The 16,374-nt window shown below is 40.7% G+C and overlaps 1 protein-coding gene across 1 annotated transcript in view; it reads right to left on the bottom strand.

The window, feature by feature from the left end:
• Positions 1-16,374, bottom strand: part of LOC116310662 (sphingosine kinase 1) — a 42,594-nt gene that overhangs the window by 6,912 nt on the left and 19,308 nt on the right. Inside the window, exons 2-4 of the mRNA XM_039614121.1 lie at positions 14,849-14,998; positions 6,011-6,105; positions 4,230-4,345 (exon numbers count right to left, since the gene is read on the bottom strand). Coding sequence (XP_039470055.1) covers positions 4,230-4,345; positions 6,011-6,105; positions 14,849-14,998 — 361 coding nt within the window. The remainder of the gene's footprint in view (positions 1-4,229; positions 4,346-6,010; positions 6,106-14,848; positions 14,999-16,374) is intronic.

The following is a 16,374-nucleotide window of genomic DNA, read 5'->3' as shown; positions in this document are numbered from 1 at the left end:
TACCTTAAAGTATAGATTAAGTCCACAGCAACAGTGTGGAGGAGAAGCTCAGTGTTAACAGAAAGAAGCTTCAGATGGAGGCTCAAGAACGGCAGCCATCTTCCTTTGACTGATGTCCACTGATGCAAAGCAAAGTGTCTTACAGGTGTTTAGCAGATAAGTCATCGCTTGAGTTTAATCTGAGAACTATTCTGTTTCTGTGGTGTCGTATGCAGCCGTAATCACTGTGTGTGAAGTGGACAGGAATGAAAACAGAAGGGGTCCCAGTATGCAGCCTTGAGGAACACCTGTGTTAAACTGCATTTATTGTCCACATTTCAATGCACTAATTTCTCTCCTATATTAAACATGCAGTGACATTAACTATAATACACACACACACACACACTTCTGCTCACTGATGATCCATCAAGGTCTATTTGTGGGGCTCACTCATGGATAAGATCCCGGATCACTTGACCTCCGTAAACATTTACTAATTGCTTTAGGTTCTCAATCACTAGTTTAAAATCTCATTGATTACAACTAATAGATTAGGTTAGAGTCCACAAGATTAGAGTCCAAAAGAAGTTTAGTACAACTGCACTAAAGAATGTGCTTTATCCTCTTTGACTTTGACTTACATATTTATTCACATTTTACAACACAAACATCCCACTGTATTCAACAACTAACTCATCAGGAAAGTGTGAAATGAAGTCATGGATGGAGGGAGCCAGTGGGCTGTTTTCCATATCTATCCATCTTTTATTTACAGTCAGTAGGTCTGAATGTTAGTGTAGCTCACTGAAGTGGTTGGTCTCTTTCAAACTGGAATAATGGGGGTAGCTTTGAAGCATTGGGAGACTACAGCCTGTGACAGACACATATTGAAGCTGCTGGTGTTAGTTAAGCGGTGAAGCCTTGCTGCACCCATCCAGGACTCCTGACAGGGCCTGCTGCTTCCGCGGAGTCTTCTGTCATGTGTCCACAGCATCAGTGGTGCGCCTGGCGCTGTGGGCTTTGCTCTCTATGTCATTTCCTTGTTATTCCTGTCAGAGTGGGCAATAAATCTGTTGCGCCCCAGATGGGATGATGGATGTGGTGGGGGTGGTACTGTTGTGACAATCGATATAGGACTGTATGGCTTGCCATTGATGGTTGGATGACGTTGTAGCTCCTGCTCAGAAGCAAATTAGACCCTCAGCCAGCAAACCTGCACACTGCCAGCGTTTTGCATAATACCAAATACATTCTAGCTGTCACTCGTTTGATCCACGTAGCCTCGGTGAACCCGACATTCAGCTGGGAATAATACCAAATACAATCTGGCCAGGGCCACTGCAGGACAGAGAGAGAGAGATTTTCTGGATGCCCCGGGACTGTGAGAGGAGAGTAAACAATGCAGAATCTGGTCCCTTCCTCCCATTGTTGCTGCCGCTCTCACTGGAAGACTATTGTTTGATGAGAAGCTGATTGGCAGATGAAAGAATAAACCGCCAGTGAGAGGTGTTTTCTTCAATTTGACTATATTCACTTTAACTTTTATTCAGTCTGGAATCTCCCTGCCCCCCCCCCCCCCCAATTTTTTTGTTTTTAAACCAAGACAGCAGGACAAAAAACTGCTTGACACCAAAAAACACCCACCAAAAAAACAACACCTGAGTGAAAAATTATTCAATTAAATAAAACGGCGAGGCGCTGAGATAAAGCTCATGTGACCTACAAAAAAAGAAGCAGCTTGAAAAGGAAGCGCCTCAAAGCACTTAAACAGGCTTTTTTTTTTCATTTCACACATTTTTCACACATTTTTTTTTCATGTCTAAAAACACAAATAGAAGCCACAGTTTAAAAGCTGTTTACATAGAAGGACGCAAATTTGTATAGGAAATGAACCAAGAAGCCACATCTTTATGATACAAACCAACCACCTGTAAGAAAATTAACTGCGTGTCACATGTCTTGGTACCAAACGAAGGGACGATTTAGTCATTACACTCTCCGGGGGTGTGAGTTGCCTATTAGTGGAAATAAATACCAGTAAGAAGAACTGAGAACGCCTGACACGAGCCACTTAAACAGAGACGCAAGTCCTTAACCAAGAACCAATTGTAGACAATGGCTGTTGGAGACCAATTGCAAGTAGCTACAGTGACCAACTGGTCACCTTGAACAAGCAACACCCTTAGGCCAACATGTTGCAATCAATCAATCAGTCTGTGTTGATTTGTGCAACTTTGGGGGCCTGGACTGGTTTGCAACTGGTTGTAATCTTGTTATATTCCTACATAAAATCAAGGCTGTCTTTGTTAATCACTGTTTCAAATCTGTGAGGTTCTGCCTGAACTCTGAACATAAGTAGTTAAGTGGAATTCTGTGCATGTAGATGAGAACAGACTTTCAATTCTTGCCTATTCATCACAGTTAAATGCTGATTTATCACAAACAGATTGTATGTAATCGTTAACTTGACTCCATCGATTTACCACCATCTTGACTTACCAGTTGCTTTAAAGATGGCAACTGACTGGGAGTTACCTGCTTCTTTCTTTGACTTCACCATTTAAAAGATTGTTGTCAAGATTGTTGAGTTCACTGCACACGACTGCAATAATTTGGACGTGCCCCAGTGTCCACCCACTGTGACTGTAGCATCATGTTAAGATGCTGCAACAGAAATGGCTGCACAAAGTGATGATTTGGCATCGTGCCCTGCTAAGTGAGAGTGACAGTCCTGTTTTATGCTTCTGGTAATTACAAGAAAATATGAGTGCATAAAGAGTCCTGACACATCAAGAAGATGATTTAGGAGTCACTGGCCCAGCATATGAAGGCAATGGGTAAATGATTTCATGTAACCAATAAATGGTTCAGGATTAACTGCAAACTGAAAAAAAAAAAACCCACAACAAAAACAAAGTATACTTCTTCTTCTTAACATTATCATTATTATTATTATTGCACAGATAATTTAATTTAATAAAAAAGGGAAAACATAACATCTGCTGCCACTGACATTTTAAATAACAGCTTTTAATGTTAATATTTTATTCTAGATCTTTCTGTGTTATGATGTTATATTTATTGTATTTAACTGTTTGATGGTTGAGTGACTTCTGCTGATTGTAGCCTTGACCCCTGATGTACTGCAGGTGTCAGACTCAAACCGATGACACTGTAGTTCATGAACAACGCCACTGGTCTTTTTCTTTTTAGACTGAATGGTAGTTAGTAACAGTTTATGCTACATGAACATTTACAGATAAACGTGGTCTGATACATATGCCGATATTGGCTGAGGACAGATTTATTATTAGGTGATATGTGGTTAACTGATTTTTAAACTCCTCCCATCAACTGTGTTCTGAGTGTTTGAGTTTCCCACTAACTACAGATCAAACTGTGTCACTGCAGGGATAGTGTGTGATACGTGAGTAATCTGCTTGTATGTATTTGTTTTATAATAAATGTCACTGCATGTATAGAGTAAACAAGTGCCTTTATCTTCTGTCCTCTGACTTCTTTCTGTTCTGTGTTCAGGCTGAATGATCTCCAAACAATAACCCATTTGAATGAGTCATGAATAATTAATTTAGATGAGAGGAGTGCATTTTACAACGAAAAGCACCAGAAGGAGTCAGGGCCATGTGTGTCTGAGGTTCAGCCGTGCAAAAGATGCTGTATGTACAGCAATGCTGCAAATAAATACATCCTATTGATTTCTGTAACATGTCCACAACATTTTACAGAAAAAGCTGTTGTTACATGACTGATGAGAAACAGAAGGTTCGACAGGCCCCACTGAACCATACTTAAAGGGATCAGAGCCACGATTCAGAGTCCTTGTCTGCAGATCGTTGTTCTTACGCGAGAATAAAAATAGACAGACCTCCTCCTGCCACAATCATTTGCTAAGAAAGTAATTACTAATGAAAGCTGCTGTTTGGTTGCGCGTGTAATGTTGTGGCTCAGGCTGGTATGTTTACAGACTGGTTGGACTGGTTTCTGCGCAGCTCTACACCAGAGGTTCATCAAGAGAAACTAATCATTTTTACTACCGATTAATTTGCTCATTGATTATTAGTGTATTTTTAAAATGGCAAAAACAAAAGATCTTTATTTTTAAGATGATGTCTTATTAAGTTTTATTTTATCTATCCAACAGTCCAAAACTGGAAAAAAAGGTTCAAGGTTTTGAGGTTTCTACAGAGTGCTGATGACTGATTTCTGCGTGTGTGTGCGTGCCTCACCCAGAGTAATGATGTATGGATGCAGCCAAGGCGTTGCCTGATCCACCAGGAAGGATACCCAGCGGTGTCCGGATGGCCTCCTCCCAATCTGGCCTCTCTAGCAGACCATTTATCACCTGACGCACACAGAAAATACAACCTCAGTAAGGTGGCCTGAAAAATTTACTGTGTCAGCTAGCCAGTGACAGATATACACTGTATGGACCAAAGCACAGGGCCACCTGCACATCAAACCAGCAGGAGCTGGTGACCATGGAAAGACATGTAATGAAGTTTTTGCGCTGATGTTAATGCCAGAGGAGGTTTGGAACTTTAAGGCTGAGGTTCTGTGGTCCCCACACACTTCCACTTTGCAATAATAGCACTTAGAGCTGATCATAGAATATTTAGGAGGGAAGAAATTTCACAAACTGACTTGCTGCAGCGGTGGTATCCTGTTACAGTCACACGCTTGACTTCAGTGAGCTCCTTAGAATGATTCTTTTCACAAGGTGTTTGATGAAAGCAGCTACATTCAAATATTAAGAGAAAGTGTGGCCCAATTTTGTCCATAGTTTACTTCTATTTACAACTTATTTTTTGCTTTAAGTACAGTAATGCAGGTTGTAAATATTGCCATCATATCAACAGTTTATGATACTCTTAGAAACACCTGCAGTGCATGCAGCAGAGTAGCAGAGTGAAATGGCGTCTGCACAGCAAGTTTCCAACCACCAATCCAGCCATACACTTTTTTAACTGCTTGTCCAACTCAGGGTCTTGGGGGCCGAGAGCCTATCCCAGCTGTCATAGGAGAAAAGGAAGGGTACACCTGAGACATGATGCCAGTCTATCACAGGGTTAACATAAATTAATCACCAATCAACCCAACATGTCTTTGGACTGTGGGAAGAAGCCAAAGACCTGAAGAAAATCCATGCAGGCAGGGGAGAACAAACTCCACACAGAAAGGCTCCTGCTGGCTGAAATGTTCGAACTAGGAAACCCCTTGTTGTGGGCTGACAATGCTAACCACTGCTACACTGTGTCGCTGAAATTGCTAGCATTGTACATATGTATATATTCTATGTAGCAAGTATTGTATGAAATACTGTGGTGGGGAGAAACAATAACCCATGATTTTCCCATTTCAGCTCTAACATGTCATTGTCATCAGCTCCAAAAGTCCGGCATTGGTCAGGCTCTAACAGTCGGCATCCAGCCTGGTAGCACAATGTTTGTAGTACTGTGGAGTGCTAATATGCATGTGCTCACAGAGAGAATAGAAAACTATTGTGTTTACGCCATTGTACTCACTCATTTTACCTTTTAGGAATCCAATTTTAACCATTTTAGACTGAAATAACCCAGGCAGAGTCTATGTACATTTAACCTAACACTGTCTGTGTGATGGATGACTCTGAGGTGAATTTGGTGGGTTGAGTAGCAGACTGCTGTTTCTACTTGCCTGCTCTTTTTTGATTGGCAGGCTACATTTTTAGTTATTTGTCTAATAAATGTCAGAAATTGCCCATGTCTTTAAAAAATGAACATGTACTCAAAACATTTATGCCCCAAAATGCTGATTTCACGTAATTTGCTTATATGTAAATATAAAATGATGTAAAACATTATATTTAATGGAATCTAGGCAAATGAAACATACTTGATTGGCATACATTCAGTTTATAAAAAGTATATTTGAGTAAATAAACAGTAAACATTTCATATATTTCAGCTGGACTGGTTTGGAGATTACGGTCGTGTTCTTGGTTATGAACATAGCGCGCGTGTGTCTTTACCTCATACAGAAGTCCGTCTCCTGACATGATGACTAAAGCGTCCCACTGCGACAGGTCGGCCTCTTTCAGCATCTCCCGAGCGTGATTCTGCCGCTCTGCAAGACAAACAGAGAAAATATGTAAAGTATGTTGACTCATGCAGCTTTGTCTTTCCTGCAAGAGAAATCTAAAAAGGGGGACACTTTCTCAAAATGTCAGCTTCATTCCTCCTCAGAGGAAGGTCATGGTTGGCCCTCATGAGGTGTAGCTACTTGTGTTACAGCTGGAGAGCATAGCTGTGCGAGCACAGCCAAAAGACAGCAACATGACACAAACACGAACATCTGAGGCAGTCTGAGTAGATCCCTGCTCCTCCTGTAGTTTTAGTCTTCCTCCCCTTCCCTTCAGTTTCCAAATTAAAGTATCACCGTGGGAGGGAAAGTTGATATATGGTCTTAAATGAAGCGCCTGTCACACCGGCAATTAGATTGAGAGAGCTAAATTACTCAGGAGCACTCTGTCAAATTAGTCCGAGAATGAATAATCTGATGTGCGTCTGTCGCTAATGGGCCAGCTGCTTCGATGGTACAGGAGTAAACTTTTCTACTTTTTGGTGTTCGTGATGAAGCTTAGATTTTAAAATGAGGGAGAAAAAATCCAGATGGGTACAAAGCAGGTATAAATGTAACACGTGTACAGATGTTCAGAAAAAAACAGTATCAAGGTTAAAGGGCAGAAGAAGTGCTCTGAGGTGTAACACACACACACACACACACACACACACACACACACACACACACACACACACACACACACACACACACACACACACACACACACACACACACACACACACACACACACACAGCAGCACCACTTGTTTGTGTTTCTGTTTCATATTTCTTATTTTTCTTTACAGGGCAGCAATCAGTCTCTCATTTGATTAGATAAGAAAAAGAAAATGAAGGTGAAGATAAGCATTTCAGTAAAGTTGGACTTTAGGTTGTTAAAATAATGGAATCACTGGATTTCTCACTGTATCCCCACTAAAAGTATCGAGTATTTAGACATTTAGTATTACATATTCAACATGGTGCTTATATTTCATACAAAAGCTATTAAGAAGCTATAAAGAACATCTTTTATTTTTTTCAATACCACCATGCACGGCTTTGTTGAAGATGGGTTTGTGTTTTTTAAATAGGAACACAGAAACCAGACACTGCTCTCATTCAGCAGCCTGTTAGTTATGCTAATACACTAATACGCCTCCACTGCCGGTGCGAGCCAGTTTGGTCTTGGTGTCTTTTCGGACCAGACCACATTTTCACAGCTCTGAGAACCGATCATTACATACCATAAATAGCGGAACGTGAAATATGAAGAAATATGAAGTATTTCATTACTGGGTTACTTCTGTAAAAATGCCTAAAGTTCTGATTTTAATGCAAAGATATATGATACATGAACACGACCACTGTCTTCATGCATTAATTAACCCAACACACAGACACATATACACTTCTCTCTAGTGACGGATCTATTTTTTTCTTCCTCTCTTTCTACTTCCTCTTCCCTGAAACCCACAGAACAAAGGAATCAATTCCTCCTCATCAGTCCAGTCACATCACATTTACTTATCTGCGCAGAGTCTGAACACTGAAAAGGTTTAAAAGGCCTCCGATCAGCAACAAAGCTGCAGAGCAGCAACACTGCGGTGCGGCTGAAGGATAGCTCCTCACATCGGTCAAACCATTAGGGGATGGTGGAACTGCTTGTTATGGTTTTTATAGTAGTTGCTGCAGTGGAGAGGAGACAAAATCAAGTACTGTTGAACTTTTGTGTTTCTAGCTTTGAACAGGTACTTAACAGCAATGTACCGACTGCAATTTCATGTTGAGCAACATTTGACTGACTCTGGAACTGATTGGCACAGATTGGCAGAGCTGTGAAAACGAGGGCAGCAGATGGCTACAACAGAAGATTACAGGCCACTGCGAGAGGATCACGATGAAGACAGATTCCAGCCCATTATCAAATACATGCTGTTTCACAGAAAACATTGTTGTAAAAGTCAACATCCTGTGTGATTTGCTTTTCTACACTGCATGCTGTCACCAAACCACAAACTTTTTAATTGTTTTTTCAAACCAGATGGTCAGTGATATGATATATGCAGTTTTTAGGTCCCTTTGAATATTGAAATTAGAGTTGAGAGACTCCACATTCATTTAGAAATGGGCCTGCAGGCATTACTATAATGGCTGAGAAGTGGTAAGACTTACTTTTATAAAGACTTTATCATCAATCTCAGCCTACTGGCTTACAGTAAAATCCTGCCACCAGCTGACTGACCGGCCCATCTGTGGCACTGAAGCATCAGCTCCTGCAAGGGCTTGAACAGCTGCAAGAGCACCGTGTCACTTGAAAATAAACAAATCCTGTTTGGGTGCACTTCCTTAAATGCCATTCTTCTTGAGATGACAGCCTCACAAATGACATTACAGTTCTCCACATATCAAATTCCTCTGTTGTGATGGTTTAAGTGCATGTAAGGTAACAGAAAGCCTCGTCCTCCTGTCGACCTTAATCTTCCAGCTAAAGGCAGCTTAATGAACCTCCACCTTGCTTTTTACGTTTCCTGCCTGCAGCAATCTTTAAGCAGCTGCACTCTTCCAGCAACATGACAGCAGGTGATGACAGTTAAACAGCACAACATACCGAACGTGTGTGAGTGTGCGTGTGTGTGTGTAGAGCAGGAAACACTCTAAACAGTGCGACAGCTTACTCAGCTGCCGGGAGCGGCCTGACGGTGAAGTCACCCAAACTTTGTACACACACAAATGTAAAAACTACATCCCTCCCCGCCTCTCTATCTCACACACACACACACACACACACACACACACACACACACACACACACACACACACACACACACACACACACACACACACAGACTGTGTTTAATTCTTGGCTTTCACTCCACTGACCCAGCACTTCTGAGGTTGTAGTAACAGTAACAGAAAAACATCTCATCGCAGATCCATGGAGACACAGATGGGCTGACAGACATTTCCTGCCCTCAGTTCGGCCTCAAGCGAGATCAGCCAACAGGAGTTTAAACACCACCGCCCTCTTTTCGGTGTTTCCGAGGAAAACGTACCTCAACTCAGTGACAGTAAAACCGTGAACCAACTTTACAAGTTAATTGCAGCTTAACACAAACTATGTCGTGGTTAAGTGGAAACCTCCATATCAAACAAGTATTCCCACAATTGTTATCTACACTGGCTACGCAGCTCTCAAAGCCTAAAAATGAGTGCCTCCATGAACTCTATATTATAGACACAAATTGTAGAGTTTCATCTTTTCTGCTTATTTACAGCAAAATAACAAATGCGATAAAATAAGAATCGGTGAGAAATGTTTTTTTTAACTGATTTTCAGAGTATTTCAGTATTCCAGATAAACAGTCTCATAATATTAGATTGGTTGTGGTTTAGGAGACACGAGTAAAGTAGTTAAAACCTAAATAAATTGCACATGACATTTCTAAGCGAAAAAAAAAAAAAAATGCAAATGAATATTTTTCTATTTATTTTAAAATTTGTCAGACAAACTACTTTTCTGTCAGTTATTTCATCATTCACGCTTTAAAGGGTTCATTTCTGAGAGTCGCCACAAAATATGGACCGTCAGACACTGTAATATGTATCTTCATGTGTAAAATTGGCAGCGTTCCCCTTTAAGCATCGCTGCCCAGCCAATTTTGTACCCGGGTATGCTGTGTTATCTCCCAGGATTTCTGGCATTTGAGATCAATGTCTCCTTACTATTTTGAGCCTTTTACTTGTCTACAGCAGCTGTCAAAATGTCACTCGCTTTGTGCAGCTTTATTGCACAGCTCCAGTGTGATTTCCTGGATTCCTGCTTAACAGGAGGCTGTGATAGATTTTTAAACGGTTTCCTTTCAACATTTTGTGAGATCTAGGAAAATTCCTGCTCTTTCGTTGCCCTTTCTTCTAGTGTTCATGCAATAAATGTTTGAACATCCTCACATGGGCCACAACAGAGAATAAGAGCTCCAAAATGTACAGCAGATTTCAAAAGAGCATGAGGAGTGCTGTCATAAATGAAAGAACAAAAGACTGAACAAGAAAGACCGAAAAAGCAACAGAGCAGTTTCGGGGAATAGCCATCTCTTCTGGTAAATATTTGTAATCTGTATTGAGTTTATGAGCCGGAGCAGAAAAGCATGACATTGTTTAATTAATACTGTCTGACAGTCATCTCAGAGTGCCTGTGAGGAATCAGCAGGCCTTCTTCACATGTGCACTAACAAGAACACAACCACAGACAGAACAACACACTCTCCTCTACACTGGACCCCCACAGCAGTGCAGCCATCCTTCATCCATCCTCCACCCCTGGCAGTGCCCGCAGCTGCCACGCAGCAAGATTCAATAATGATTCTGTCCACTTTTGTTAATGTCCGCTTACAAGAGCATCCACAAACGCTTCCAGCCGTATGCTTCATACAGATGCCACTAACACACAGGAACAGACAAACATGCTGTTACAAAGTGAGGGTGCCAAAAAACACATTATAAAGCACATTTTTCACAGGCAATGAGCTAACACTGCATCTATGGGTATAAACAACTTAAATTGACCACTTTTTATTTCCTTCTTAAATGACAGGAAAACATATAATAATACAAAATAGTCACAGGTAGTGGAAGAGCTGTAATGTAATGACTGGAACTAGTGGATGAAGCTTCCGGAGGCCAGTACAGTATTTTGCACCAGACTGTCATCATGCTTTTTAATGCAGCAGAGAGGGATATTTTAACATGGGAATCTGTGGTGATTGACTCTCTTTTGAAACCAGCCTCAAGTTGCCACTAGAGGAGCTGCAGTTTTTGACACTTTTACTTTTGTTTTTATCTTTCAATTCAGGAGGTTGCCCCTTAGTTAACACCTTGTTTCTCTTTTTCTTTCTTTCTTTTTTAAAACCCCCCAGCAGATTAGCAGTTGTTATATTCCAGTGATCTTTGAACTAGGACTGCGCCATATCATATTGCAAAGAGGTATAAATATATGAATAATGTAAAAATGTCAGACAAACAAACAGACACGCCCAGGAATGAGCAAGAATCACACGTCAGGCACAGGTAAGGTGTGGACCAAATGTAAATAAATGACTCAACCGAGCGTCAGTAGTTGCATTCCCTATGAGAGGAAAAGCAAGCAGTAAGTCCTGATTACTGACGTGGTTACATGGTCGTAAAGGATGGCTTTAAGGGATATCACGATCTAATATTGAGGCCATATCGTCCGCCCTTACTTTGAACTCAAAGTTATTGCTTTCCCTGTTCATTTAGACAGGGTCTTAGTCTTGTTAGCCCACAATAACTGCCTGGAGATGTTACCCGGATGGCTGCTGAGTAGGATTACTTGTTTCTAGCAGGACTGTGACATTGTGAACTTCATGATGCACAGAAGCTGTATGTTAAGTTTTATTTTTGCTAATACTTTTTTGATAAAGTTAAAGTAACTCAAAAATGAGTTTCGGTCACTGCTACATCTGTGTGATGTTCCACCTTGAGTGTGCAAAATTAGGTATGTTCAGAGCTTGAAAACACTGATTTTATGTTCACCTGCTGAAAAATCATAAAAGGTTCACAAAGTACACAAAAAACTGTGAATGCCAGTGTACAGATACTACAACAGGAATGGATTTTCACCAAAACACTATGGGGCAGATTTAGTAACAAAACTGGGTTTTGGCAAGGACAAAAAAGGTACTATCATCTATTATAATGAGAGTGCGTAAGAGAGGAACGCAGAGATTCTTGCAACTGACCCTGTTGCACATGCATTTCTGCAAACTCCTTTCTGAAGGAGCAACATATAGGGAAAAGAATATTTAAATCAAGCGAGCAAACTGATGTACTAACATTTACAACATTTTTACTGATAATTATGCTGATCTTTAAAGCAGAAAAAAAGGCTTGTGTTGCACTTTAAATTAGACTGACTACATCTTGGTTAGGAAAGCATTACAACTTTTGTAAATCACTTGTAAAACTACCCACAGTGCTCTTTGGGGATCGTGCTCACACACTGTTTTGCCCTGTTTAATGACGTTTTGTCTTTAACCACCTGACCTCTGGTCTCTGAACATGCCTGGTGGAGATATTTATTACTGAGACATAATTCAAGGCTATTTGAGAGAGATTAGAGACAAACATTTATTTCAGAAGTTGATCAGATTGTCCATCGCTGTTGTAATCAAGTTCTCCTGTCAGTGGCCATGCTGTTACATAGATGCAGATTTGAGGATTAATCTAATCTTACTCATTCTCCGGGATTAACTTGTCTAAAAGCACATCTCTGAAATTATAAAAAGTCTTTTGTCTTTTCGACATTCTCTGCACGGCACCGTAAGAGGATTTCTTCTTCTTTCTTCCCGACTGCCCTCCTTTCTTTCTTGGTGCACCGCCGACTGTGATGAAAACCACATTTTTTTTGTCTGTTAACCTACACGACACTGATTCACCAACAAACACAGACACTCAAAGAAAAAAAAATCTCCACCGATTCATTTCACAGGCTGAAAGCATCTGAATCCCATCTGCTGATGAATTATCTGTCTGCCATGATACAGTTTTAGATGAGTTTCTAATAACGCACTATAAGATCATTACTATCCAGAGTAGATTACAGAGTCAACGGTGAACATGTCAGAATTGGGGCCCGTGAGATTATATCAAAGCACATTACAGCTAAAGGGGATTTTGTGTGAATGTGTGTGTTTTTATGATGGACCTGTCTTTATCCATATGTGTATTTGAGTGTGTGTACACAGAGTTATTACATAACAGCACAGCATGCTTACGGTTCAGAGGCAGTTGGTCAACATAATGGTGGCAGCAGCATGAAAACAAGAGGATTTGGGCAGCAGTAGATAGAGACAGAGAAAGAAAAGCAGATCCATGAATGGAGGTGTGGCCTTTGCTGAGCTGTGTGTATGACTGTGTGTGTTGGTTGGTGTTATCACTGATTCATCCTGCTTGTGGGAGGTTGACTTGGAAGTATGCACTGCTACATTATGAGGTGTGATTAAAAAGTTACAGCAATACATCCATAAAAATTACAAACCTGGCCTGTTTAAGATCATCGACTCACCCTCCTCCGGACCGATATCAGTGCATCTGCTATTTTTAGTTTCCTCCCTGGAAATCCTATTATGACCACTCGCAATGTTCCCTCGCAATGTGATTTCACCACGAACTTTAAGCATCCACTTCTCTTTCAAAATGATCAAACCCACGTCTAGGCCTAAGCATAAATTCAGCGTCTCAGCTAAAAAGAGATGCCAAGACAAGTCTGCTTATCATTTTTTTAAAGACACTGACTATGTTTTGCACCATGAATTAGTCCTCCAATTCACTGCAGTTTCTTTAGGGTGCTGAGGATGAACATTTAGCGTGTCACTGTGACTTTTCTGGCCACACCAACATCATTGCTGCTCACTACCTGCCTAATCACCAGCTGTGTCTCCCTGTAACTTTATCCACTTACTGAAAATTAAGCTAAAGAATAACGGTTCTGACACACTGGAGAAGAGGCACAGGGTCAAGGGAAGAGAATGGAACTTCTGAAGGTGGTCTGAAGATATACAATAAGATTATCAGCCCATAAACATCAAACCCCACACCTGATAACCCCCTTGTACAGTGCTGTGAAAAAGTATTCGCCACTCTTAAATCATGAATTAACTTTGATTAACCCAATTTATGGGAAAGCTGATTCATTTTCAGTAGCCAAATTCAGGTCTGATTAGTGCCAGAATCAGGAAATCACTTCAAAGAGCAACACATCATGCCATAAGCTAAAGAAACAGCTGAGAAACAAAGTCACTGGCATCAGTCTGGAAAGGTCTACAAAGCAATTTCTAAGGCTTCGGGACTCCAGCGAACCATGGTGAGAGCCATTATCCACAAATGGAACAGTGATGAACCTTCCCGGGGGGGCTGGCCTTCCAAAATTACTCTAAGACTGCATCACTGCATCAATGACTTATCCAGGAGGTTACAAAAGAACCCAGGACAACATCTAAAAACTGCAGGCCTCACTTGTCTCGGTTAAGGTCAGAGTTCATGATTCAACAGCAAGAACGATCTGGGCAAAGATGGCATCCAAGTCACGGCTGACCAAAAAGAACAAAAAGCACCAGCCAATTTAGACTCATCAATAATCCTCATACACAACATCTTTAACTGTGGGAGGAAGAACATGTAAACTCTGCTGAAAGGCACCTGCTGACCATGAATCTTTAAGCTAACCACATAAACGTTCCCAATTCAGTGTCTTTTTATGCCGTTATTTTATTAAGCACTCAGTCAACTGAGCCAGCAATTCAAATATCCCAGAAAGATAACTTGATTTGATTCATGTATAATAGATGATTTCTTTCAGTCCTGTGGAGCAAATAGAGATCTTACTCAAGGACTTTTTCCTCCTCGGATGGATTCATTAAATATTACTAATTTATCTTGAAAGTCAGATACTCACCAATCCATCAGGCACAAATCAAGTGTCGGTCTCGTTTTTCAAATGAGGGTAAATCAGTCAAAAATAGCAGAGTGAATATTAATTTACATTTTCAAGTCTTTTTCAGACTTGAATGAATTAGTTACAGTTATTGAATTCCTTGGGAATAAAAAGCTTGACTGATTTGTTTTGTTTGTTTGCAGCTCTGCTCTCAAAGTGCACATGTGAAGTTCTTTTTAATAAACATCTATTAAAAATCAAACCAAATTGAGTGTAGAATATGTGCCTGCGACTCACCCGTGATAACCAGAGTGTGTTTGATGCCGGCTTCATTCAGCATCCTTTGGATGTGGTTGTTGTACAGCGTGAGTGCTTGTCCTTTCCCACTCTGTGGGTTCACCAGCAGCATCATCTGGCACGGGCGGGACATTTGGCTCATCAACACCCCTACAATGCAGAGGAAAGAAAATGTAACTAAAGGAATCCACAAATATGATCAGAATAAGTACGACTGGGTTGAAGATACACCACAAATTGTATACTGGGAAAATGAAACTTGACCGCTGCTTTGAGAAAAGATTTAAAGAAAATTTCTGAATTCGCGATGGCTTTATATTGGATATTTTTCATACTGTGCACGTCTCTGTGTTATACTTTATCTCTGATAGACCATCATAATTCTCGCCTTGTTTTCTTTAGTGTTTTGTGCCCCTTCAGCACCAGTGGGAGGACGGCCTGGCAGGATGATGTATCTGTGTTCTGTGGTGCCGTAAAAAAATGCTTGTGAATAAAATGAAAAAACAGAGATGGAGAGATGAATAGTTTTTGTTTTATTTTTATTTTTTTATGCACACAAGACGCAAGGTTAATCAGGGTAATGCGTTTACATCCACTGTGCCAAGCTGAAATGCAAATTTGCATTGAGTTGGCTAATAATAAGGTCACCCCCTAGCATTTAGACATTTCAGTAAGGGTACACACATTGTACCAAGAAAGGAAGTAGTTTTTGTTGAAATGTCATAAAATATTAAACACAAAAGACACAGCACTAAATGTTCCTACATAAGAAAAGCCAGAAGCCAGGACACCTGGGAATCTGCACACTGGTATATTTGAAGACGTACATACAAACACGAGCCTTATCTCTCCTAACCAGCTTTGGCCTCGTGTAAAGGAGAGGATGGAGGTGCAAAACGATTGTTACTGCTAAAATATTTCATTAATACCGCAACAGGAAGGAACCAATGGAGTGCAAGCCTGAATCGCCTGCATAGACCCAGCGGGATAAAAGGTCATGATAATGAATGCCTTCAGCGACAGAAACATGGGCCATACACAGAAACACTTCCAGCACGAACTGGAGCCTTGAATGTTCTGCACATTAAAGACATCATGTGAACTGATTTTTGGCTGATGCACGCATGTGTTGACCCACTGCTTTTTCTGCATCAGCTGATCTTTTGCAGATTTTGTGCATTCTTTTAATGTGATAAATGTACTTTATTTAATCTGAATTTAATTTTCTGATGATATTACCTGTAATGTACCTGCAGCTGCTATGAAATACAGCTCATTTAAGAACCCACTGATAGGAGACTTCGTGCACAGACCTGACAGAAACATTTGTGGACGCAAGCAGAAACAAAGGTCAGTGGCAGATGCTAACTTAGTCCAATGACACAGCTTGCATCTCAAGATGAATGTGCACAGCTCTGAGCGCTTTGCTAAATTTTGAACTGCGGGGTTGATGCAAATTAGGGGTTGAAACAGATATCAGAGGGTTACACAGATCTCACAAATGCAGATCTCAAATCTTTTTAACA

The sequence above is a fragment of the Oreochromis aureus genome, linkage group 6, assembly GCF_013358895.1.
Source record: "Oreochromis aureus strain Israel breed Guangdong linkage group 6, ZZ_aureus, whole genome shotgun sequence".
NCBI classification, from domain to species: Eukaryota; Metazoa; Chordata; class Actinopteri; order Cichliformes; family Cichlidae; genus Oreochromis; species Oreochromis aureus.
The sequence above is the reverse complement of the archived record's forward strand: the minus strand, read 5'-3'. Positions and strand labels throughout refer to the sequence as shown.